Source organism: Clarias gariepinus, chromosome 21 (genome assembly GCF_024256425.1).
Source record: "Clarias gariepinus isolate MV-2021 ecotype Netherlands chromosome 21, CGAR_prim_01v2, whole genome shotgun sequence".
In the NCBI taxonomy this organism is placed as follows: domain Eukaryota; kingdom Metazoa; phylum Chordata; class Actinopteri; order Siluriformes; family Clariidae; genus Clarias; species Clarias gariepinus.
In genome coordinates, this window is record NC_071120.1 from 20,842,716 (window position 1) to 20,869,037 (window position 26,322).

At 36.9% G+C, this 26,322-nt stretch overlaps 1 protein-coding gene across 1 annotated transcript in view; it reads left to right on the forward strand.

The window, feature by feature from the left end:
* arl15a (ADP-ribosylation factor-like 15a) overlaps window positions 1-18,569 on the forward strand; it is a 74,934-nt gene extending 56,365 nt beyond the window's left edge. The window contains exon 5 of the mRNA XM_053481480.1: window positions 18,176-18,569. Coding sequence (XP_053337455.1) covers window positions 18,176-18,328 — 153 coding nt within the window. The 3' untranslated portion in view covers window positions 18,329-18,569. The remainder of the gene's footprint in view (window positions 1-18,175) is intronic.
* Window positions 18,570-26,322: the final 7,753 nt, after the last annotated feature.

A 26,322-nucleotide genomic window follows, 5' to 3' on the forward strand; every position in this document is an offset into this window, starting at 1 on the left:
GCTGCACTGAAATTCGGGATTGCAACCATGTTTTGGTGATGTTTATTTCGTAGAATTTTTGCCTAGCGTGCTAACGAATCTGGAGACAATTATATGTACTTAAATTACATGAGATGAACAGCTAATTTGTCCGGTAAATTGTTCTATTTTTGAGTATCAGGATGATTTTATGCTTTTTTTTTTTATCAGGATGTTGCTTTTGCATATTGCCCAATATGCAAAATACTGCTAGATATACAATATACTGTATAGTTAGTTAGTATATATATATATATATATATACAGTCAAGCCCGAAATTATTCATACCCCTGGTAAATTCTGAGTTAAAGTTACTTTTATTTAAACATTAAGTTTTCTCTTGATTCTCTCTATTTACTATTTAGCAACCTCTTTTTTTTATTTAGCACCACTATTTGACATGCCTCAACACAGGGTTATCACCTCGCCGTGTTTACTACTCGACCCCAAGCTTTGCCCCAGCATATCAGCATGACAACCATTGACTTTTAAAGGCTGAAAACCATAAATACCACAGTCTGCATCTTTTATTTTTGTCTTTTAATTTTTTTTTTATTAACCTGTATGACGGATTTACATAAACTCATACCACGCCACCTGAGGCATACACAGTTACACTCTATGGGTGCCCGGTCTCCAAAGCAGACGTCTGTAAACAGGCAGCATTAGTAAGCCTGGCTCATGGCAGATACCAGATTACATGCAACAGTCCTCAGGATAAGTAGGTGCCTGAGGGCCCACACCTGAATCACCACACAGGGCCTTAGACAAATAAAACCTCACTTTGGACAAAAGGTGATATTTTTCAGGGCTGTTTTGCTAAGCAAATTCTGTGTGTCTACCAAAGTAACTATTTTATTCTTCAGATTATTCAAGGACGTGCATGTACCCGTTGAAGATATTCTTGCATAATATACCGTAAAAGCTGTCTGGATGGTGCGCTGGAAAGTCCAGACCTTTGGGGTCCTAGAGAGACCACTCCTTTACTCGAGTAAGTCGTACTTGCTGGGTGCTTAATGCTGTTCAAACACTATTCACTTCCTTTCATCTTTTTGGTTTTAACAACAAAAGAGTAAGTGTGCTGCTGTACAGTTAGGATATTAAGACAGATGTTCTTCTGAGTTGAGAAACAATGTTGATCCTCTTAGAAAGTACAGGCTTCTTTTTTTTTAAATCAGGAGGGATTTTGTGTGGTTTGTTTGCACAAACTTGTAATCCTTTGTGTATGAGCATAAACGAGATCTGCATCTGTTCCTCACATATATCCATTTCCGACTTTTGATTCGATTTTTTTCTTCTTCTGCTTTCCACTTTCCCCAGTTGCAAGTACATAATGTTAATAGCTGTTTTTCGGTTATGTCGAGCATGGGCCTTACTGTAAGTTAAAAAAATTCCTAATGCAATCAGAGGAAAAAAAAAATCTCCACACCCTTTGAGGATTTTCCTAATTACTGTTTACTGTCAGTAACATCAGCAGGTTTTATGAGTTGTTTCCATATCACAGGCATTCATCGTTGTGCTTTAAATCCATAAAAGCTCCATTTCAGTTTACCAAAGAAGCAGCTTAAGACCGGATTTGAATGTACATAAGGTTTAAAGAAGCACACATGGGTCAGGTGGAACCTGAGTCATAACACAGCACGCAGGAATCCGGCAGTAAAAGTCAATAAGTTTAGTGTCAAACAAAAGAGGTCATAAGTTGGCTGGATTCAACCGTATAACGCATGGAAGGCAGGTGTCCATGGTTACCTAATGGGTGAGGGGCCAGGGCCCGCCCAGACACCTACCACGCCCATTATTCTCTTATATCATTAAATTAACTTAAATAGCAAACCAAGTTGCTAAAACACATCCACAATGTAAATTTCCTTTAGTCGGGCTATGTTTAAAATAAGCATTAAATAAATTAACATAAAATAAACATGACATCTGGTTCACAATTCGTTTGATGTTTCTGTAATTGACCCTGAGTGTAAATTTTACAATATTTGAGAATAGCCTGCAATCTACAGTATGTAGCAAGTAAGCTATTAACAAGGAACTCCTTGCTTATTGTTAAGCTTGGCAGGTTTTTTGACATGGAAAAGTCCCAAGTTGGAAGATTTGTGTTTTCTCAGTCATTTGACAAGTTTGATAACGGGAACTTTTCTTACAGATGTTACACAACATTAAATATGGCTTTATCTGGAGGAAAAAAAAAATTACCATCATTTATTATTCATCCATAAATCATAAATTATGCTCTAAAATTGCTCTGGTGTATTAGGGATTAAACATTTTGAAATTTGATGATTTAGGATTGGAAATGTAATGAATTTTACTGATCATAGATACAACTTTAATATTTAAAAAATATCTTGGAAGTACTACATTCAGTAAAGTCCATAACGTCTTAAGATGTGGAATCAAAACTCTATATTTATCAGAATCAACCCAGAACAACTGTTGCAAAAGAAGTAAATCATCTCTGCATGTAAGAACATTATTACACAAGCACCACCAAGTCCGAAGCCATCAAGTTGAGCATTTGCTGTAATTCGAGCATAAGCTGTAACTTTTAACAAAATCTTTTGCCCATGGATCCAAACTTTTGGACCACCTTTATATAATTCTGCTATTTGGATGTTATGATCGTTTGTAATTTAGGCCCCGTGGAACATAGCAGCAATCAAATCTGATCTGGAAATGTACTACCCTGAAGCGTTTAAGGTTCGAATCCAAAAAAAACATATCAGATAGCTATTCCCACACACATCTTCCAATGGCATTATATCAGGGTGGGCTGCTGCAACCCACTGCAGTATCAAATCTGTCACTCTATGCCCCTTTCTCACATTCTTATTATTATAACCAGGACACTGAACCCTTTTAATCTGATCCTGCAATTAAAATCAGCCTGAACATGTCTGAGGAGAGTGGAAGGTTGTGAAAATGTCTTGAAGAAGAACATCTTGTTTGGGGGCTGATCTTGGAGAAGTGTAGCAACCTCTATTCTAGGTATATTTCACTAATATGTAGGTAAAACAATCTTACCAAATATATTGTAGCAAGAACATAGTTTTGGGATTATATTAAATGTATGGATTAATATAATCTTTTGAAGACGCTGTAATCTTCTGTAGAGAACATGTAGAGTTATTACAGTAACATGTAGAGTTATGTTTCTTTGCATTTTAGTGAAAAAAAAAAAGATTTAACATTATAAGGATTTTTTTTTTTTCAAATCTGTCTTAAATCAAAATTGAGATTCATATAAAACATTACAACAAAGGCTCGTTTGGTACAAATTGTCCTGTACACCAAACATGAAATGTGTCACCCAGAACACGAATACATTGTTTTGGGTGTTGAGATTTCACAACTCTCGTTCTGTGCAAAAATACATTCCAGAGTTCAGCTGAGTCCCATATGAAGCTTTCGCAGTTCCACTCAGCTAAGTCAAGTTGATATTTTTTACAATTTTGGTGTATTTAGTTCCAGTTTAACTCTTTTCTTCCTCTGGAACTAGCTGAATGGCTAACCGGAACTAGCTATAGGGTTAAAGATGGTCCGGAATGTCCCAGGTTCAAACCCCACCACCAATGTTGGGCCCTTGAGCAAAGCCTTTTCCCCTCTGAGTAAACTGCTCAAATGTTTAATGGAATAAAAATGGATACCAAATGGTGTAAATATGTGGCTAACTGGAACTAGGAATACAACTATATACTGAGAAAAACACAAGTTAAATTTGTACTAAATGCAAGATATGTAAAAAAAATGACCATTTCAAATGTGTTCCTGTTATCCGTTATCACCCAAATGAGGAGGGATTCCCTGTTGAGTCTGGTTCCTCTCAAGGTTTCTTCCTACTGCCATCTCAGGAAGTCTTTCATTGCCACTGTTGAATAAGAAATAATTCTTTTAATTGTGTAAAGCTGCTTTGCGACAATGCCAATTGTAAAAAGTGCTATACAAGTAAAATTAAATTGAATTGATTTGAATTGAATTAAATGTACTTATGTACATTTATCTACTTACACACATCTCAAATTTGATTTAAGACAGACTTACAGCAGTAAAAAATACTTAAATCAAAAATCATACTAAACATCTCATAGAGATTGTCTGTCTTCTACCATTTAACTATTAAAAATATCACTTTACATGTTTAAATATGCCACTTACTGAAATATCATTTTGTTCATTTATGAACAAAAAAATACAGTTTTTATTTCTTTCACACAAAAAAAAAAAAATGCATTTCTAACACATTAGTAACGTCATCTTCAGAAAAGGAAAAGACCCTTCTGAAGATGAATGTATCTCGATCATAAGCATTAGTTTGGTGATATCACAGATTATCATTTTCTCATCCCAGGCCAGTGTAAACAGGCCCTTTTGTTGCATATTTTGAGTAGGATTGTAGCAGGTGGCTTTAGTGGCCCCCACATGAGTCAGAGTCATTAGATTGTTTTTCCTGCCCTGAAAAGATTTTCTCTTCATTTTTTTTAACCCTCATTAATGTTAAAGCACAGCGTTCTCAATTTTCATTCATCCTTGACACCCCTGATTGTGTCAGATTGATGTATAGCGGTTATTTGTACTTATATTTCATCCAAAGTGACTTATAGTTGATAAAGTTGAGAAGTTTAGGAGTCTGGGTCTTGCTCAAGGCTCAATATTGTCAGCTGGGATTTGGATTCCTAAGCATGTGATGAGTAGTCCAGTGTCTTAACCACTAAGTCACCAATTCTCCCAGTTGTTCCATCCACACGTATACTATGGTTGTTCACTCTATTACACATGGTGCACCGATTCCAGTACTTCATCCCCTTAAATTACAATTAACGATCATTTGAGGCAGCGGTGGGTTAGTGGTTAAGACTCTGAGCTAGTGCTCGGAAGTGAGTTCAAATCCCAGGATTGGCAGACAGCCACTGTGGGATCTTGAGCAAGGCCCTTTACCCTCAACTGTAAGCTTGGATTTTATACCATCTTAATGTTGTATACCTTTTCAAAGCGGCTTGATTTGTACGCTGCCTTCTCCCAAATGTGATTAAAATGGAGTACAAACAAAAAGCCACACTTATTAAGCTGGATAGGAATGAATTTATTCGTAAAACATTTTGTAAGGATTTTTATTCACTTGAGGTTGTGTAGAAAGCCTAACTAAAATACACCTCATCTGATTGATTTTATTTTATTTATGGATTTATTCTGGCAAGTTTCAATTGCTTAATGATTTACACTAGTGCACACACGCACACACACACACACACACACACACACACAAATAGCTGAGATTATTAGTTTGCAGCATGACCTTTCTCATTGTACGTTGTTTCCACCACGTCATCTCACCTTTCTCGGTGCACGTTGTTTCCAAAACATGATCTCACTACGTCTTCAAGGAGGACAGCTGATAGGCCTAATTGCTTAATTTACTCCGCAGACGACTTGTTGATTCATATGCTGATTGTTAATGAATGTCCTGTTTCAGCTTGGCACATTCTGAGCTTTCAAGGATGAGGTGGCGATAACAATTACTCATCCTGCACCGCGATTTAAAAAAAGCGTTGAAAGTTCTGGCAAGCGTCTGGCACATTGTGTGTCACCGTTGGCTGTGACGCTCATTCTCCTCATTGACTTTTACACGTCCCTCCCACCTGTTAGAACGGGCCAGGTAGAGAGCATTGCACAGTCTACAAACTTTGTTCTTTCCTCTTGCGCTGATGAGTAAACCAAGGGAGATGCATGCAATACGACTTTACATAACCGCAATATAACTCTCAAGATCAACTATTCTTCATGTATACACCGACTAGTCTTGAGTGACAGTTTGGCCAACGACTCTGTGTCTACTGTAGACTTCTACTCTTGGCTGGCAGAAGTAGTCCCTAGCCTTCCACTTCAAGGCGTAATGTGTTGAACGATTTGAGTGCTTTTCTGCATACCCTGGTTGTTTTGTTGAGTTACTACAGACGTCCTTCACCTCAAAGCAGTCTGGGCATTCTTTTAGCTCTTTCAGCAACAATGCATTTCTGCCCACAGAACAGCGAATTACTGGATTTTCGAAAAATAGTTAAACCAGCCATCTGGCACCATGCCACAGTTAAAGTAACTGAGATCACTTTTTCCTCGTTTTGACGTTTGATGTGAACATTAACTGCAGCTCTTGACCGTAATCTGTCACGTGATTGTTTGTTTCGAAGTGCATGACTAACCAGGGAACATGACTTATTAATAATAGGATAAGTGTATCGCAAATATATATATATATGTATAAAAAAACTCTGGACGTGCGGACTGTAATCCAAACCTAAAGAGAACATTCGAATCTGATTATGCAATCCTTGATTTGACATGTTAAGTAAGTTTAAAGATTTAGTGAGCCATCACTTATGATGGTAATTTATGAAATCATTTTTCTTAAGGCTAAATAAGCCAAATACTCCAGAGTTTAAAATAAATCATTTATTGAAGGTAAAGTAAATCACCTGAAGTACTTTATGTACTTCTCTGGAGCACCAAAGGAAAATATGGACAAAATCCATGTTTTTTTCCCCTTCTGATTAATGACTGACATGGCACCGATAAATTTGTCAAGTAACGCATTGGGTATTGCTCAGAGCGAAGGTTTGCCTGCAACTGGGGCCCATGTGTGTGGAGCTGACTGATGACTGTTCTTCCGTGCACTGACAGATGGAGTCCCTCACACTCAAACAATAAGCAAACTTACTTGCAAAGTGTGCGTGTGTGTGTATATGTGTGTGTGTTTGTGCAAGCACATGTTTGCAGCTATCTTTTCTATGTTATGTGCATGTTAAATGTATGAGAACAGCCATGGTTAAGTCTATATATATATATAATTATATATATATATATATATATATATATATATATATATATATATATATATATATATATATAAAATACAATAATTACTTTTGTTTTATCTTCTATCTTCCATGTTGCCATGGGTTGCCAGTTTTAGGTCTATTAGTTTTGCAGCTTTGGTGCTTCATATATAATCATTTATAATCAACTGGTCACACTTTTTTCTGCCCTTTTCTTTTTCTTATGCACGCCTTCTTGCCTTGAAAACAGTGAAGAGCATGAAGGTTATTATAAAGGCTGTATTGACATTATTTAGTCAGTGTTAGCCAGTCAGTATTTCAGAGCGCTCTAGCGTGCTGCCAAATTCCATCAAGTAATTCAACAGATGTCAGTGTGCTGTAGAGGAGTACCATACAATGTGAGACTAGACCGAGCCATGCACTAAGATGAGCCCATGGCCAAGCGAGTCTTTTTCTGTAATTAAGACATTTTCCAAAAAGGTCTTTTGGCAGCCATTTTCAAATGAGGTCATTGCTGAATAACGAAATACTCCTTTATGCGGAACTTAACAGCCAATGGGGATTCAGTAAATAAAGAATGATTTAATCCAGTCAATCATGTTGATCATGCTATTAGGTAGTCACTAAAAGGATGTGTATTGCTGCGTTCCAGCAGACCGAACTGTAAATAACGCACACAAAATATCCAAATCCTGATTTTTATTTAGAATATTGGCACATTACTCTTTTATATTTAGGAGCACTCGCTGTATGACAAATTTACTCCATGTTCTCCGAGCTTAGGCTAGGGATATCCCAAGAAAAATACTGTATTAATAAATGAGAATTATGCTCTTATTAGGTTTTTATAAATAGTATTTGGAGAATACCAATTTTCGCATTGACCAAATTCGATCAATTTCACTTTAACTCTTTCTTATGTGCATGTTTTTTTTTTTCCATATTTTTACAATTTCTACCATAAATAAAGCCATCAGCAATGGAAAAGTACTTGTACTGGTTTTGAGTCAAGTATGTGTCCTAAAGGATGCTTCCAACAGCTCATTTTGTGAAAATGGATTGCCTGCATGTTGCACTGTGTCTACCCAAGACTCAAGAGTGAATCTCTTGGTAAATAAAATTTACATATTGGTTTAGCCAAGCACTTTATTACTGAATGTTCGTTGAATTGGGTGGCATCCAGTGTATCTCGTGCATGCTTTCAATTCTCACTAGTACAACAATCCAAAACATGAGAGAGAGGGAGAGAGAGAGAGGGATCAAAACATCAAATGGTTCATGTGAGTTTCATATTTTATCAAGAATTTGGGCTTAAAATTAAAGCACTTTATTAGCACAGCTAATGCAAAAACATCAATTTTGACTTTTCTTCAAATAAAAGTTTTCAATGGAATGCATAATATAAGCAATATTATTTTTAAGAAAACCTTTTTTTCCTAAAAAAAAAAAAAGGTTGCACAGGCATTTTTTTCCCCAGCGGTCACATTTATCTATAACTATTTACTGTATATGTAGAATTGATACCATCTGGCCATATTTATCGGAAAACCGTGAATCGCTGGTCATCGTCAATATGCACATCTTCCTAAGCATGTGAAAACAGATGAAAAAAAAAATCCCATCTTAGATCAGACTATTTTGATAAATAAAACCAGAAGTATAGGCATGTCAGTTTTGTAAGCATCACCTCTACACACCCATGGAGGACAGGCAGACCTTTCTTGAGCATGCCATGGTCCCTAGCATATCTGGTTGAGACAACATGCATTTTGCATGTGGTTTGATGGATCTGGGCTTTGTCTGGCTATCACATTCCCCTTTGGAAGGACTTCAAAATGGAAGTGGCGGGAGAAGTTCCATTGTAAGATGGGTGAACCCGGAAAGCCCTTGGCTCTTGTGTTTTTCACTTATCACATAAGGAGACTTGGATGCAAGGTCATAGATTTAGGGCCTTTTCCTCACTGCTGTGCCAGAACATTCCCTCCATTAACCCAGAGTGTTAAGTAGTTATGTTACATAGTATAGCTCTGATTTCAGTCACATGACATATTAACGTTGCCTTGTTAATAAGGCATACTGTAGGTGTGACACACTAGACAATCTAGAATTGCACCGCTTAAGAGAGAAAATTCACCACTTCAAATAAAATAAGAAATGAAAAGTATTTAACCCTAAATTGCACTCATTATACTCCTTTTAGGTTCCACCCGCATGTATTGACTGCCTTTGACAACTGAAAGCATGATATGAGAAGTTACTCCAACGTCTTTGTGATTCTTTGTGCTTTTCTCTAGGTCGTCCCGCTCGCAAACGATGTCCCCACCCTTTTGTAACACCGGGCCACTTGATGGCCGATCATAGGATTAGATCTACATGGGTGTGGGGTAGTGGGCAAGATGTGTGGGCATCCTGCCTGGCTTTTCCCACACGTCTCTGTCAGATGTAGGTGAACCTTGACCCCTATGAGTCCTCACCACCACGGGATGAGACACCATTCAGTCTGCAGTTTCTTTTCAGTGCCGTGGCTCCATTTAAAAAAACTGGGCTCACATTGTGACCATCCTCCCTATTGTCTAACCAGCAGGCGAGGTCAGGAGACTGGCCGCTACAGGCCAAGATGAGACTTCTGAAAGCTCATTCACATCTGACCTGACCTCCCAATTCCACTGCTGAGTCATAAGGATCAAATGCTGGGAATCCGGTCTGTCTCTTCTCTTTAGTTAGTCTTCCAGTGAAAAAAGACCAATGGTGCAGCATATTCACGTACATGCAGCAGTCCATTTTTTTTTTTATTCTTGCTGTGTATGCAGACTAAGTACACGCACAGTTAACCGGATACATGACTAGACAAACTGTTGTCTTTTTTCTTTGTTGGGACTCTCCCAAAATAGTACGATGTAACACGGGGCGCGCACGTATTCTCCTGGTCTGCCATACATGTACATGTATGTTAGAACGAACAGCAAACTCTGTAGATGCAAAAACAAACAAAGTAAAATAATGAGTTCAGTTATTTATGACTGAATCATCCACAGTGACCAAAAGACCAGGGTTGTACATCTGAGGCACCCGTTTATCCAAGACACCTGATCCCTGGCATGCTTTGCAGGTCTGGACTTACAGACGTCCAATCTAATCGTTGCTGATTGTATGTTGAACATCTCCAGGAGCATGGTAGAAAGGCGCATCACGTTTCAGCTTCCTAGAGACTGAAAACAGCTCCGTTCAATAACGGCTCCTGCTGCATCCCTTTCATATTTATAGTTTCAGTAACGATTCTTTTAATGGCTGGTGCAATGGGAAAGTCAGGGGGACATTGGTGTCACCTCAAACCTTGCCCTTAGATATGCTACATGGTGTTATTCTTTAACATGAATGTGACCCGTCATACATACCTTATAAGTTCATTAGGGTCAGGGGTAGCTCATTAAATAAGCAAATGGAATATAGTTTGGAAGGTTCCAGGTTCAAGCCACCAAGTTGTGCCACTGTTGGGCCCTTGAGCAAGGCCCCTAACCCTCAACTTCTCATATTTCTAATGAGATAAAAATGTGAGCTGCTCGGGATAAGCGTATTTGCCAAATGCTGTAAATGTAGTGGATCTGGTCTCTATCCTGGGAGCACTGGATGTGAGGCAAGAATAAACCCTGGAGAAGTTGTCCATTTCATAATGATATAAAAAATTGCTATTTTAAAAGGCCTGTGCTTTGTTTACAACATAGTGCATGTGTTGAAATCTTTCAAATGCAGCAAGACAATTTGAAAATACTTATGTGACAGAGTAAACATATGCAAAATATAAATTAAATGACATTTATTGAACCGGAAATCTGAAAATATAGATAACTTAAATAACAAAGAATGCAACTTATTATCTGATATTCTTACTTTCTAAACATCCTCCTCAGGAATCTCGGAATTGTGATCAGTTTTGCTACAATTGGTCCACTAATACATCTTCCGTATTGTCCTCCTTATCTCCTACATGTTGTCACGAGTTCTTGGTTCCCGACAAAAATGCTGATTAAGTGAACCAGAACTCAGTTTGGTTTTATACTTTTACCAAAAATGTTTCTCATGAATAAAATGCTTGTAGGTGCTTGCAAGGGTTTACCTACATTTCTATCAGTCACTTACTCACTTTATCCTGTATACAGGGTCACGAGGGGGGGCCTGGAGCCTTTCCCAAGATACTTAGGGTGCGAGGCAGGGTACACCCTGGATGAAGTTCCAAAACATACACACAATAATTCACACATTACGGCTTAATCTGCATGTTTTTGAACTGTGAGAAGAACCGGAGTACACAGAGCCACCATGCCACCACATTGTTAGCAAGTACAATGTTTGAGAGCTGCCAAGTGTCTGTTTTCCCATGGTCCAACTTTGGGATCTCAAGACTGTATGGGCTTCCCTGCATTGCAATTGTTTCATTGGATAACATAATTCTCAACACTTTGCACCTGCAGCTTTAAATAAATTCTCTTAAAGGACTTGACCGTTGGAATTGACCTAATCTAGCAAGTGATTTCCTGCTCTATAATAATAATAATAAATAAATAATATAATAATAATAATAATAATAATAATAATAATAATAATAATAATAATAAATATAATAATAACTAAAAAAATGAAAAAAACATTGTGATAAAGTGCCCTTAATATAGAATTATATTTTTTTCCTTAGAAATCTTAGTGATAATACCTAGTGATAATAAAATGCATATTTGGAGGGATAGTATAAATGTACTTCTGAGACCAGATGACAGCTCTCTCTCACACACACACACTTTGTTTATACAAACAAAGTCTGCCTTGTACACCTCTTCAAGCTATCGCAAGGTCGCTTGAATGCACAAATTCCTCTTTTAAAAAGTTGTACAAACTGTGAACTGTAATTCAGCGTCTGCACTGAATAAATAACTTTTGTTTTTCTTTTTCCTCTTTATGCCATCAATCCAAATGGCTGTTTGAAAAGGTGTCAAATGGATCACATGCACACAAATGAATGCGATTATATGAAAACATTACTGGTAAAAGCATGACGAGGTACATGGATATAAGATTTTTTATTGTTCCTATACAAGCTTAGGCTTATTTTATAGTATGCAGTAAAGAATACATGATGGAAGTAAATTAGCAACCATTCAAGCTGTGCATTTAGCAGATAATAAGTTTGTGTTTCTTCCAAGCATTGCACCCAAACAGTCAGATTGTGCGAGTAGAATTAGGACTTACAGTTAAAAGCTATAAAGCTTTTGAGAAACTTGATCCAACCTGTGTGGACTTGTTTAGTAAGGAATTGTTTAATAGAGATGGCTGATTCTTCTCCTGCTCTAATTCTCTGCTCTATCAACATTCATGTACTGGAACCTCGGTGCCTCTGTTTCCAATTTACTGAAACCCGTCTACATTCTCTCTCTCCCTCTCCTTCCTTCCTTCCTGTGTCTTCCTCCCAATCTTTTTTTTTTCTTTTTTTCCCCCCAAATTTGTCAAGGATAGCACGCGAACAAAACTAACACATTGTCAAAGAGGCATAACACACCATTTAAAGCAACATTAAATTTAAGTTAATGTTCTCAATCTCGGGGGTAGAGGAACATCAGCTGTTGAATGTATCCAGGCCCACATTTTCTGTCCAATACAGAGGGTTTTTAGGTAAAAAAGTGGGGAGATTGGGATTGCAAAGAGGGGGGTTTACTTTTCTTCACAGACTAAGACCTAAGGCCCCACTGTGCATCCTGCTGTATTGCCATCCAGCACCATTACATAAGCTTTGTCTTTGGAAGAAGCAGACAGCTGAGCTTCTGCGTCGGTTCCTGACTGTGACGGACCAGGCAGGCTGCCAACCCGACTGATTTAAGACCTCTAGTCCAGGTGTTTGATGTCAGGAAACCATTGGCAGCTCTTAATAATACGAGTTACTGTAAATGCATAATAATAGAGTATGTTTATACAAACAAAGTCTGCCTTGTACACCTCTTCAAGCTATCGCAAGGTCACTGCTGTGCTAGAAGCTCGAACTAGTCCATGGATATTTATGGATTGAATAATAAATGAGCATCACGGACTTGGGTTCTGGCGATGTTCACTATATCTGACATCTCTGTGATGAATATCTGGACATAAATTTACCTTCGCATTTTGTAATCCTGCCTCCATGCATGTGGTCGCTGCGTAGTGCCGTTTTTGCCGTTGTTTCAGGGACTAATACAGAATGTTCTTTTGTGCTCATCTTTTCCTGGCAGGTTCACACTACCTGACACACTACTAATTTTTTTTTTTTTGCTCTATTCTTTCAACCTTGCTTATGGTGTGACATCAGTTGTATTTAAAGAGCCAGAAAAACCTGTTAGCAGTCAGTGGCTTTGTAAGTCATTTGATCTTGTCGAAAAAGAGAGGGAAGATAAATAAATGAAAACCTTAGGGGTTTGTAAAAATAAAGCAAGAGAGGTCAAAATCCTCACGGTGCAAATGGGAATATCTTCAGGACATCTTTTATGCACATTTGAAGCCCCTGCCAATATGGAAAGTACATTATCACAGTCCTCAGACGTTAAGTGCAATAGCATTGTTCTGAAGATTTGGAGGGCCTCTATGAGCATCCCCGTGCCTCCTGAATTAGATTTATGGTGCCCTGGAGGTTGGTTCTGATCTGGCACTGGTCAACCAGCTTTGAGCTGAGAGTGAGTAGTGAGACAGATCTCTTTGAACCATTTCGTACTCCACCATCAGAGCAATGAGGACAGTAAATCTTTAGCCAGGATAAATCTTCAGCCTTAAGTCTTTATTTACCGCCCACTGAGACCCTGGCGAGTCTCCAGCACAGCCTAGGGGTTTATTGATCTTGGCTATAACTGCTTGTTCTCCTTGTAGGGATATTAGGAACTTACCTGAGGATGCAGGAATTTTTAGAGCTTCTGTTTACTTGGTCTTTTTTGTCTTTAACTAGCTCACTGCTTCTTGTGCTGCCGTTCTCGTTGGGTTTCGTATTAATGTCACATGCTGCTCGTGCTCAATTAACAGGTAGAAAACAACATTCTCCTCAATTAACTTGAAACCCTATAAAAGTTGCCGCTCCTTAAGTCAGACTACTCGTCAATCCGGTGGTATATAGCCTACATTTCTGATTAGGGTTTATACCTATCTTAAAATTCAGACCGCTGCTAAGCACATGAAAAAAAGCACTTTAGGCACAGAGGAAATGAACAATACCAGCTCAGTTTCATGGTAAGTGTGTCTGGTGTTATCGATTCACATTCTTTTACAGTGCACGCCATTTCATAGGTCACTGATATCTTTGGGGGGTATAGTTTGTCAGCTTTAGTAATTGATTGTCCCTGATATTCGAGGAAGGTCTCTCACCCGACGTTAAAGTGCTTTTCAGGAGCAGATGTGCATGTTTACAGTAACAAGTGCAGAGTCTGACGTGTGGAATGAATGTGAGGTTAATACTACAACATCAAGCATTTGTGCGAAAATTCTTCTTTCTGGAATACAAACCATTCCTAAGTATCAAACCCTGATGCAGCAAGTGTGATCCAGTATTATTATATGATTTAATTGAGATTGAAGTGAATGTTCTGCTTATTATATTTGGTCAATTTACCTTGACAGACTATATCACCATAAGAGCAGTAAATAACAACAGTGTGGTTTTAATATTAAGCAGAAATCTATTTTTATTCTCATCTGGCAAAGGTATTGGCCCAGTGTGGTCACGCAAACTTTCACAATATTCAAAAAACAGTAACCTGAAACCAGTATTGCTCACTTAACTCAGACTTGTTATACAACATGAACTCCTGACTGTTTTTCTGGGCAGGTAATCAGGTCACTGTTGCACCCAGGAGATTGGAGATCCTGCTCAAGAGTGGATTCCGATAAACCATGTATGCCTGCAGTCAAATATTCAGTGGTTAACATGTTATTATGTTGTGGATACAGTTCACAGTTTGTATGCGTTCGAGATCAGTAGGTCAAGTAGGATTTACTGTAGCTTTCTTGGCCTTGGCCAGATGGCTCTGTGGGGATCGTAGTGCTGTTGCTGGCAACTGGCCCACTGGTGCAGCCCTGCTCCATTCAGCTCATTCAATGACTAGCCCTTTTCAGGCTGTCTGGTGGACTACATCACAGAATAAGTAATAATACATTAAAGATTTAAGTATCAACACTTAAATATTTGGCTTGGAAATTCTGACAATTGTTTGTATTTAGGAACCCTTTGTCAAGTCAGATAAACAGTGAGGACTAAAATTTATTCCATTCCCTATTCAGTACCTGCTGATACTTTGGGCTTCATTTTGCAAACCACTGGATGTAGTTAAAGTGCAGCTGGATATGTTCCATATATTTGCAATATTACACATACATCCTTATAGTTGTTTTCCAAATGGGAATGCTTTAAGAAATACCTCTCACCTTGTTGCCCCATCTGGCCGAATACATCCATGCATAGGAGAAATGGCTGTTGCCTTTTTTAAAGTGGTAAGCGTCTCTTACTCATATGCACTTGTCTCTTTCTTGACAATTGCTGTCAATTATCTTTTTTCACTGCATATGTATAATGAAAATCATGGCACTGTGCATACTTTAAAGGAAGACTATTTGAAATCTATAATAAATGGGCTGTTTAGGTGCCGAAGACTTCCTCAAGGGTTATTGGGTCATCCAAACAAAAGGGTTTCTCAAGGGTTTATTAAGGCTCCTTAAGGGTTCCTTAAGGATTCTTTGGTCAGTTCTTTGAGCTCTTCACTTTCTAAAGCAGTTATAGTTGAAACCCTCATTAAAAGGGAAATCCCCTGCTGTTGGGATCTATATTGAACCTAAAAAGCATCACCCATTAAGGAGAAACATTATGAGTTTTCCAAGTGTGCTGTAGATACAACAGAATTTTATAAAGCGCTTATAAATTCATCTATGTTCATTAGGGTAAGGGTGGTTAAACAAATGGAAAACAATTTGGAAGGTTCCAGGTTCAAACCACACAACCACCAAGTTGTGCCACTGTTGGGCCCTTGAGCAAGGCCTCTAACCCTCAACTGCTCCTATTTCTAATGAGATAAAACTGTGAGTTGCTCGGGATAAGCGTATTTGCCAAATGCTGTAAATGTAGTGGATCTGGTCTCTATCCTGGGAGCACTGGATGTGAGGCAAGAATAAACCCTGGAGAAGTTGTCCATTTCATACTAAAATAAGAAATTGCTATTTTAAATGGCCTGTGCTGTGTTTATAACATTGTGTATGTGTTAAAATCTTTCAAATGCAGCAAGACAATCGGAAAATACTTATGTGACATATGTAAACATATGCGAAATATAATTTAAATAAAATTTACACTTATAGTCCTTAAATTGTACTGTAGGAAGCAAAGGAGCCCTTTTTTTTACTTGCTGTATTTGTATAGGGGTGGCATGGAGTGGAAAGCACTGCCACCTTACAGCTCACTCTATGGTCCTGTTTTTAAAGTGCTTCAAAACTAACCTGTTCCCAAGAAGAATGCAAATTTGCAGATGTCAGAAAAAAAAACAACACATTTTTGTCAAAAAAAAAGACACTATTTTTTCCCTCCCTGTGTAGAAAATGCACAATTTGTAATATGAGAAAGACTCTGTCGCACACTGTAAATCCATTATGCAATACTTACATCTGTGCAGGGAGGGAACTTTGGTTTAATAATGATGTATCCTGCACAAGTCTGTAGCCTGCCATAGACAGACAGACTGTCAGGAAAAGTAGACAGACTGCCTCAGTGTTGGCCTGTTGGTCTGAGGCGGCTCCTGTTACCAGGATGGATTTGTTAACACTGTTTGGGTCAGCCAGGCCCCAGGGCTCACGCCCGCTGAAGTGACTTAATCTGTCATTAAACTCCTGTTACACTACAACCAAGCCACAGCTCAATACGTCCTAAAGACTCTCCAGGAAGAAAGACGAGACGCAATCTTTTGACTTGTTGCAGTGGGATATTATGGAAAAGGCAGACAAATTCACAGTGTCGCACAGAAACACAGCTAGAACATACAAAAGGACAGGATGTAGAGTATATAGCACACAGAGTCATTATGTTAATATGCAGACTACCTGGAAGTGCTGGATTGCTTATGATTATTAATCTTTATTCATTGATATCAATATTATATAGTTTAGCATTGCCAATTAAGTCTTTATATACATTTATTGTTAAAAATTAGACTTGAGTTATGGAAGAGTAGATCCATAAAAACATAGTGGTAAAATCGCTGCTATTTATATCAGCATATTTCGAAATGATCGATATGATAAGCAGTCTGACCCATGACTTCCTCCTCCCTAGCTTTGAACAATCAAGAGGAAGATTGTTTTAACAGGTTATCTAATGCATTTAAGGAAATCTGATGGAAACAATCATTGTTTTTAAAGTGGGCAAGATTTCATCAGCTTTTATCAGCATATATTAAATACTATTTCTTTTACTTTGTGTCCCACCATTTATTCATTCATTCATTCATTCATTCATTCATTTACAGCGAGTGCATTATCCTGGTCAGGGTCATGGTACATCCGCAACTTATCCAAGGCCTCTTATCAAATAATGTTAAACTGCTGTCATTAGAAATGGTTTGGAAATGTTTTTTTTTCTTGTCATAATTCATTTAGTGGCCTTTATAATATTTATAATCTGTAAAGTGAGTAAAGACTCCCAGTGGATTGTTATTGTTAAATAACTAAACGGCTCTTGCACATTCTTCAGGGCAGTGGACCAAAATAACTTTCCTTCTCTGTTGAAAATGTTCTGTATAACAGATGGTTTTGGTTTACTCTCGGTGTAATGAAGTGTTGACATATAAAAGTAAATTATGCATAAAATACTGTTCTAACCCCAAATTCTTATAATCAAACGGTACCATATTAACCAAATGGGTTAATTCAATGCGTCCAACAGGTCTATAGCCCTGGCATTATACAGTACAGTACGTAGCTATTAGCACTTACATCACTATTGCTGTTTTATTAATGCTTTCCTGACAGTAGTTTTCCCCCATGATGATGATTATCTATAGAACATAGAAATACTAATTGAGGATGTGTAATAGAGTCACCGCTTTTCCATTCCCCAGTTAGTACTTTTTAGGCGCTGTCATTTCCATATCAAGATAAAAAAAATTTCTTTTTCCTAAGGCTGCCAGACATGGCACACTGAGCAAGACCAAACATGTCCCCAAATAAATTGTCATTGGGATAATGCTTTGCTTGATGCTATTTTTGACAGACCAGCCTTAAGCTCATGCCATTATTAAAACACAGCCATGACTGAATGAGTGTATCTTATTTCTTCCAGATAAAGAAGTATTTTGAATTGGAGCCACTGGCAAGAGGGAAGAGATGGATCCTTGAGGGCAGCTCAATAAACAACTTGGAGACTGTGAGGGAGAGCTTCAGGCGCTTCATCAGCCTTTTGGAAGAGAGAGAGCTGCAAAGCATCCGGATGTGATTCAGGACACAAGTTCAAAGGAAAGAACCAAAAAACAAACAAACAAACAAAAATTGTCCAGATAGACAAAAAAAAAATCAATAAGTGTTTTTTCCATTTGAAGGAGATGCAGGGATGTTTCCATTCTCCTTATTTCTTTTTACCTCTCCTTCAAAACATGTTGTTTTTAATCACTCAGCAGAAAAGACAGACACTGACCCTTAAACACCAAACACATGAATCAGTGCAACCCTATGTCTTGGATCAGATGTTTTTTTTTTAGTTTTTTTTTTTTTTGTAACAAAAAAATCTGGAGTATTTAAGAGATTTTATCATTTTTAAGATATTTTGTTTGTTAATAACTTCGTAAAGTTTATGTATCTGATCATTATAATGGAAACTCTGTCATCGTAATCTAAAGCAAATCATGTAAAGCTTCACAATACCAAAGTTACTAGTGTGATTGCTCTGTAACCTTTTTTCCTTTTCTTTTTTTTTTTTTTTTTTTTTTTAAGTTAGGCAATTTCTGAATTTTCAAAAAATTTATTGATAAGGTATTTTTTTTATCACATGTTTAATGCATATTAGCAAATTGAAGGAAAATACATCACTTATTCCTTTTTGTCCTTGTTGTGCTTGTCATTATTATGTATGTACACAGTACAAGCATAATATCCTCCTTACTAAGTTGCTTATATACCGGCGCCTACGACTGTCCTGTTAATTTTGTTGTTTCCAAAGATGACACACCCCTTTACTAGGGAATGCCTGGGCTGTTTCAGGTTTGGTCTGGAATACAAACTCTATCAATCAGTGGCTACAACAGCTGCATTTGACAAGTCCCTGTCCACCAGTCTAATGCCTTCCAACTGTCTATGCGGACCCCTTCCCGTCTGCCACCTCGTTTCCTGGCCCGCCACTTTCTAAGCACCCTAACCTGATGCTTCCCAACAGTATTATCCAAATGACTCTCTGTAAATTTAGATTACTGACGCTCTCCAATGTGTGATATTTTATGTCTCACAGGTGTCTCATAAGACGTCTTTAAAGATTTACTTCGGAGTTGTTCAGACCTGTGGGTTTCATTTAAGCCCAGACATGCTGCACACCAGGCTATTCATATCTCTGTGTTATATTAATGCAAGACATTTAGATTTTAACATTCTGATGTAACATGGTTTATCGATGCAATCAGGTCCACCTCATTTTGGCTTTAATGAAAACATATTTGTGTGTGGCAGACTGCTTGGTTAGGCATGATTTTGGAAAAAACAAAAAAATAAAATAAGTATATGTAGACGACTACAATATATTTATGTTTTTCTAATGTTAATTAGAAGGGAAAAGTCAAAGGCAAATTCTTTTAAGGCCCTTTCAGTGCATCATACGGTGTTCCTTGAACTTGTGTAACCCTTAATCATTACTAATAATGTTTTAATTTAATGATAATTAAAAACAATAATTAAAAAAAAAACCTCAAGCTTCTGTGCTACCTTTTTGAACTTGGGATTTTCTTCCCATCCAAACCTAAACTCGTGATCTACACTACCTCTGCTGCATCATTTTTTTTTCCTTCCCTTTTTGCTCCCTTTTCAGATTGCTTTAATACAATGTGTGTCACACAGGTTGCCCTAGCGACACTTTGATTCAGTTTTCCGCCCTTCTCTATGTCTGTGGCTGACGCGCCTCTCCAGTCTGCTGCCTGAGAAAGACCTGTGCCCCTTTCCCTCTCTCGCTCTCTCTTTCGGTCTGCTTCCCTTTGGTCACGCCGAAGGGCCCACCCTTAAAGCGGAGGAGGTGCATCGAGACAGCCTCAACCTGCTGAGGAGAACACACAAGGGCCCTTCTCTTCCCTGTTGAGACACAGTGTGACCATGTAAACCGGATCATGTGATCCTTTCACCATCATCTTGTGTTTTACCAACTTACAAGAATTCTTATTTACATACTACAGATATTATTATTATTATTATTAGAACTCCATCAGGGGAATTAGCATTTATTAATACATAGCCATATATTTGGAGACCACTGTAGCAGGGATGACAGCTGACAAAAGAGTTATTATATATATATATATATATATATATATATATATATATATATATATATATATATATATATTTACCTATATAAAAAATTTCAGGAAGGAACTGTATGTAAAATATCTGTTTACTATGACTATCCAGACTGCGGCTTATCATTAAAACACCCTTCACGATGAGCACCACTTGCTTAAACTGTATTTGCATTTCATTTTATCGCTGGCACCAGCTTTGTCTAGACAGAACTTATTTTTAGAAGTCACTTTGCATTTGAATTCAGCAGCACTAGCACAGTGATTTTTCTCTCATTAGGACCTTTGGAAATAAGGGATAGGCATTTCGCTTTGATGCCAATTTAAAGACTTGGGCTCTTTTCCCAGTTGTGTTTACCCAAAGGCAAGGTTACCCCCCTCCCAAATGTGCCTATCTGAAATGGTAATGTATGACTCTTGAGGGAATCTTTCTTTGTTTACAAGAAAAACAAAAATGGCCTTTTTGAAGAAATACTGGATGTTTTCGCTCTCCCTCCTTCCATCAGTGCTGTAATCCCCAGCTTTCACAACCTGTTGATGGGACTCACCCCTGTGGAAATGCAACAGATGTTCCCCTGACATCCATCTGGTCCTTGTGATCCTTTCTCTTCCTTTTTTTTTTTTCTTTGAGATCATGTTCTTTTCCATCTTTTTTCCTAATGTTCTTGGTGTTGTTTTATTTTCAATCACAGGATTGAAAATAAGCAATCAGGATCTTCTCACTTCAAGCTGATCTCGACAAGATGATCGGGAACAAAAGCCAACCAGTAAGCCCTTGTTTTCGTTCACATATTTTTGTTGTGATGCGTGGGGGTGTATTTACATGTGACTGGGGTTCATTTAAAATCGTTTTCCTAAGCATGCCATGGTTCCTCAGCATGGCACCCCCCTCTGGGTAAACCAAACAACATTTGGGAGGTATCTGCTGCAGGGTGAAGCACTGATAAGGAGCAATGTAAACTTTAAGCACCAGTGTATTAAACAGTAGGTGACGGAATGATACCATTAGGGGTTTACAACATCTATGGTATAAATTACATACGGATCACCTTATGCGCTTTGAACACAGAGTTTTTTTCTGTAATATATGACAATGTATCAACCTAGCTAATCATGATCATAAAATGGCACTGTAACATATGATATTAATCACAGAAACTAATTGCTGATGTCACAGTACAAAGTTAATAGAAGGGTTGATAAAAAAAAAGAAATAAACAAAAGCGCGTTGTATGTACTTGAATATTTATGATGCAATCAAATATTCAGATCACCAACTGGTTTCAGAATTTCGTGTCTGATTTTGTGGCTCCTTTCTAGATATTTAGTCTTTCTTCCTGCCTTTCCCCGTGTTTCCCCTTAACATGCGACATGATGATGGAGATGTGCATCCCAGGTGGCCTCCTCATCAAAAACACAAGAGATTTAACTTCTTATTTCAAGCAAACATCACTCACTCCCTTTGTTTGCCAAAGGAAAATATGTGGCAGGCATTTGTCCCGAGAGAATTGATCTTCCCGCATCACCTACCAAAAACAGGTCTTTGCCTCCAGAAACCTATCAGTCAAGAGGGTGTGAGGTCTGTTGAAAAAGTCTGTCCAGTAGTGGTCATTACTGCCATTGTATATCACTACTGCATGGTGAAAGATACTCAAATGACTTCGCTCTAGGCTGAGGTCCAGACACAGAGGGGAATACTGTACGAGACTTTGGGAGTAATATTTCCCTTGTGTATTTAAGTGTTTTAGTCAGCATACAGATTAACACAGAGTTAAATTTTTCAACTTTACTGTTTCCTTCTAAAAAGTGTGATCTCCAACTATGTGTCTAAGTGGAAATATTTCACACTTTTCATTTTTCCTCCTAACTGTCCTGTTTATGTTTCTAGTGATAACAGATAATGTGAACTGAATTTTGAGTTCTAAACACTGATGACAAAACACAAAGGAATGGTGTTACAGGGTTATTAAATGTTGCCATTAATTAGTAAAATGCAAATTTAAAAAATAGTTTTAAAAATAAAAACATCTTTTAAAAAAGAAAGTGTTACTTTTATTACTTAAAAAGCACTTTTCATATTTTTTAAATGAAGCTCAGAATGCAAGTCTGAGGTATGATGGTAAGGAAACTGAAAAGTTAAATAATGTATGACAAAGATTTTAAATAAATTAAAAAAAATAAAAGGTAGTTAAAAACAATTAGCAAAATAAGCTAATAATTACAGTGTGATAAATAGTTACAGTGACACTAAGAAATAAAAATAATAATATAAAACTGTAAAGTATTGAACTGTGAAAGTATTGAAAAGTGAATAAAGTATTATAACTAAAATAAGATAATGATATAAAATTAACATACTGGCAAATATAAGAAAAAAAATAGCTAATAAAAAGATGGTTTCTAGTTAACAAAAGTAATATAAAATCAAGCACTGTATAAAATATATGAAATAAAATGATCAATTATCAATAATAAGTAACAATAATATGTTTTTTGTAAATAAAATGTAGATAAACAAACAATTCAACATTTTTACTTTTTATGTATTTGTATTGTACAATCCTTGTACGTATTATGTAACATATATTTACTTTTTAAAAATCTTGTTAACAGCTTCAAGAATTGGCACATACTTTGAAATAAGTGCTAATAAGTCATAATCATCAGTCAACTGTAACAGAACAGATTTATTGTTGGCGTAATTACTGGGACAGTTCTGTCAATATCTTTTTAAATCTTTTATTATGTGCATGACTTTAAGAAACTTTCAAACTTTCTTATTAGATTTTTTTAATGCCCATTCTGTCTAAGATATATAGCTTTATTGAACATGTGAGCATATTTAGTACAATTCTAGGTAAGATACATTAACTAATAAAGATAAAACATTGCAATAATTTTTTCTGGTATTTAAAAATGTTTGCTTTACAGAGTTTCACTTTGCAATTTTATACTGTACTGTACAAGTGAACACTCCTACCAATTTTTGTGTTCTGTTGATAATCTTTCACATATGCTATAATTTGCCAAATTTGCCCACATTATATGGGTATAATCAATTTGCTTTTGCCAAAATCAAATTGACTTTAGCACTTATTCAGAATTGTGTCAAATAAGATTTAGAATATAATCTCAAAGGTGTAGTGGACAGCGCCCTGGTTCTGAAATTGTACATTGTTTTAACAAGCCCTACTGAATTATTTGGAGTTTGTGTTTTTGGCAAATTTAATCACTTTCTAACTCAATAATGGGCTGCTGTTACTTCTTTGTGCTCTTTTCTCTACTTTTTCCCTGAAGTACTTCATAAAAATCACACCATAAACAACGACATGATGCTATAACCGTTTCATGTTGTCCAAATATTTAACATCTTAATATTGGTTAATATTACTTTTACATTTTAGCTTAGAAGCAAAATCAAAAGGACGTTAAACTCGAATGTAACACAAAAGTACCAAAATAATAGTAGACTAGTTTGCACCAATTTGAAGTCAGATTGAGACCGCTGAAACAATTGGCGTTTGTTTTAATTTTGTCTATTTGTCTATTTGACTGGAAGCAGACCGTAAAATATATTTATGATTATACTGAGAATACCACAAGTATTATATAATAAGATCATACTTACACATGGGCTTAAGTGATTAAGACTTGCAGTTTCCTGAGATGAGCACCGAACAAAGTAAATGGTTGCAAAAAATATGGACTGTACTACAGGACACTTAATTAATCAGCTGCAAACATATTGTAAATATTTGATTACCCTTCTAAAATTGTTCCTTTGAGGTCTGCTAGGGCTCTGTTCCAAGATCTGTAGGTGGATTATTTCATTAAATCCAAACAGTTTATACCAGAGAGCAGCTTCGCTTACAACACTATGTGGGGAGCTTGTTGCTCATGAATACAAACGTAGCAGATGGCAGAAGAGAAAAAGTAACTTTTTCATCGTCACTGTCTGGTAAACACTGAAATTCTCTCTGGACAGAAAACACCTGCACCTTTGTTAAAATAAAAAAGGAAGAAATGAAATAAAAAAAAATTGCTGCAACCCCATCCAACCTAAACGGTTCTATTGAAGTGAGTCATCCAGGAAAGCATCTTCATTAAAACTATTATGAAAGAGACAAATGGAGTGACAGACATCCTTACAAATATGTACAAATAAGAGTCTAGATTATACGAAATTCATCGCGGAGAGTTGTTATAATTCTCAGGAAGAGCAGTGGTACAGTGATGATTTACTTTTTCAAACATGAGACAAGTGCTGTTGGAAAATAGAGAAGAATGGAAAGAAAGGGGGTTTAATGGGGGTGAGGATTAGGGGTTTAACCTTAACAAAGGTTAAACCAGGAAGCAGTTCACATTTAGTGTTTTGGTGGAGAAAGCTGTAGAATTCCCAAAAAAGAAAAATGCTGATTAATTAATGAATTTTGACCATTTAAACATTTTTGCGATTAATTAATTAAACCAACATAGTTTAAATATATAAATGAAACCATTTTTCACAGAGCATCTGCAACATTTGATGCACTGACTGATTTACTAAAGAAAATTAAATTGTCAGGCTTGTGATGGATCCAGGGAACATTAAGTGTAAGGTGAGGGTACACTCTGGATTGTCAGCATGGTGCCAGTCCACCACATGGCACCATGCACACACTCAAACACGCTAGGGCCAAATTAAAAAAGTTATTAGTTTACCTACCAACATGTTTTTGGGAAACAGAAGGAAACTCATGCTGACACATGAAAAACATGCAGGCAGAGACCTGAGCTCAGGACAGAACCTGGACCCTAAAGCTGTGAGGCAGCAATGCTACCAGCCGGCACCGCAAGTAGATTTGGGCATACGATCAAGCATCTTTATTCAACTGGTCCATCGCAATCGCTTTGTAGGTCTGTTGCTTTTGATGTTAGATATGACTAATCAAACTTATAAAATAGAACAATTCTGGGAGAACTAAAGCCACATGGGTAAAACTGGTCAGCTATAAAGGATCTCACAAAAATCTGGAAACTGAAGCCAAAGATAAAGTAGAAACATAACAATATACTATTGGATTAGTTTCATGAGGCCATGGGTGAGATGAAGATCACTTTTCTTATTTGAAGTGTGTTCCAATCATGTGCAATGGAAGAATGTAACCCTTGCTAAAACACATCCTCACAATTGTGATTTCAAAGCCACCTAATTAGATACAGTATACCAAATTATTGCTTTCTGCTTTTTGCACTTTATGGTCGTGGATTTACAGCAGCAAGTCAGAGAGCGTAGCAGACAAATGCTGGGAATAATTTGTGTGTGTGCAGAACAATCCTGTTTAGAAAGTATTGTGTAAACTCAGTTCAATTAAATATTATTTATATAGCACTTTTAACAATGGTCATTATCACAAAGCAGCTTCAAAAAAAAAAAAAAAAAACTATAAAAAATAGTTAGGAAAATGTGAGCAACTATGCATAACTTATAATGATCAGTTTACATTTATGTTCCTGTGCTATAGTTTTGTCTTTAAATCACTATTAATAGAAATTGATGATACTAGAAATATTTTTTTCTAATGTTGCTAAAAGCAGATATTGTTGTAATCACAAGGATCAGGTACATATGTCTAAAATGTTCACTTGATTTCTGAGTTTTGTCACTCCAGCGTAGAAATGTTAACATGTATTTGTGCTTTTAATTTATTTATTAATTCAGCTCTCAATTTTTATGGACCTACTGTTTGTCCTCTTTCTTAACTGTACTTTTATCATTTTTAAATTAAACTGTTTCATTTAGACCAATGCCACAGTAGAACTATTTTTGGTCTCCATTTTTGCAAAACCTTATTCTGACAATATACCGTAAATGATCTACTTATACTGCAAATATACTTGTGCATAATAATAACTATTACAGTGGGAATGTATCTTTTTAAGTTCATTGAGGCACCAA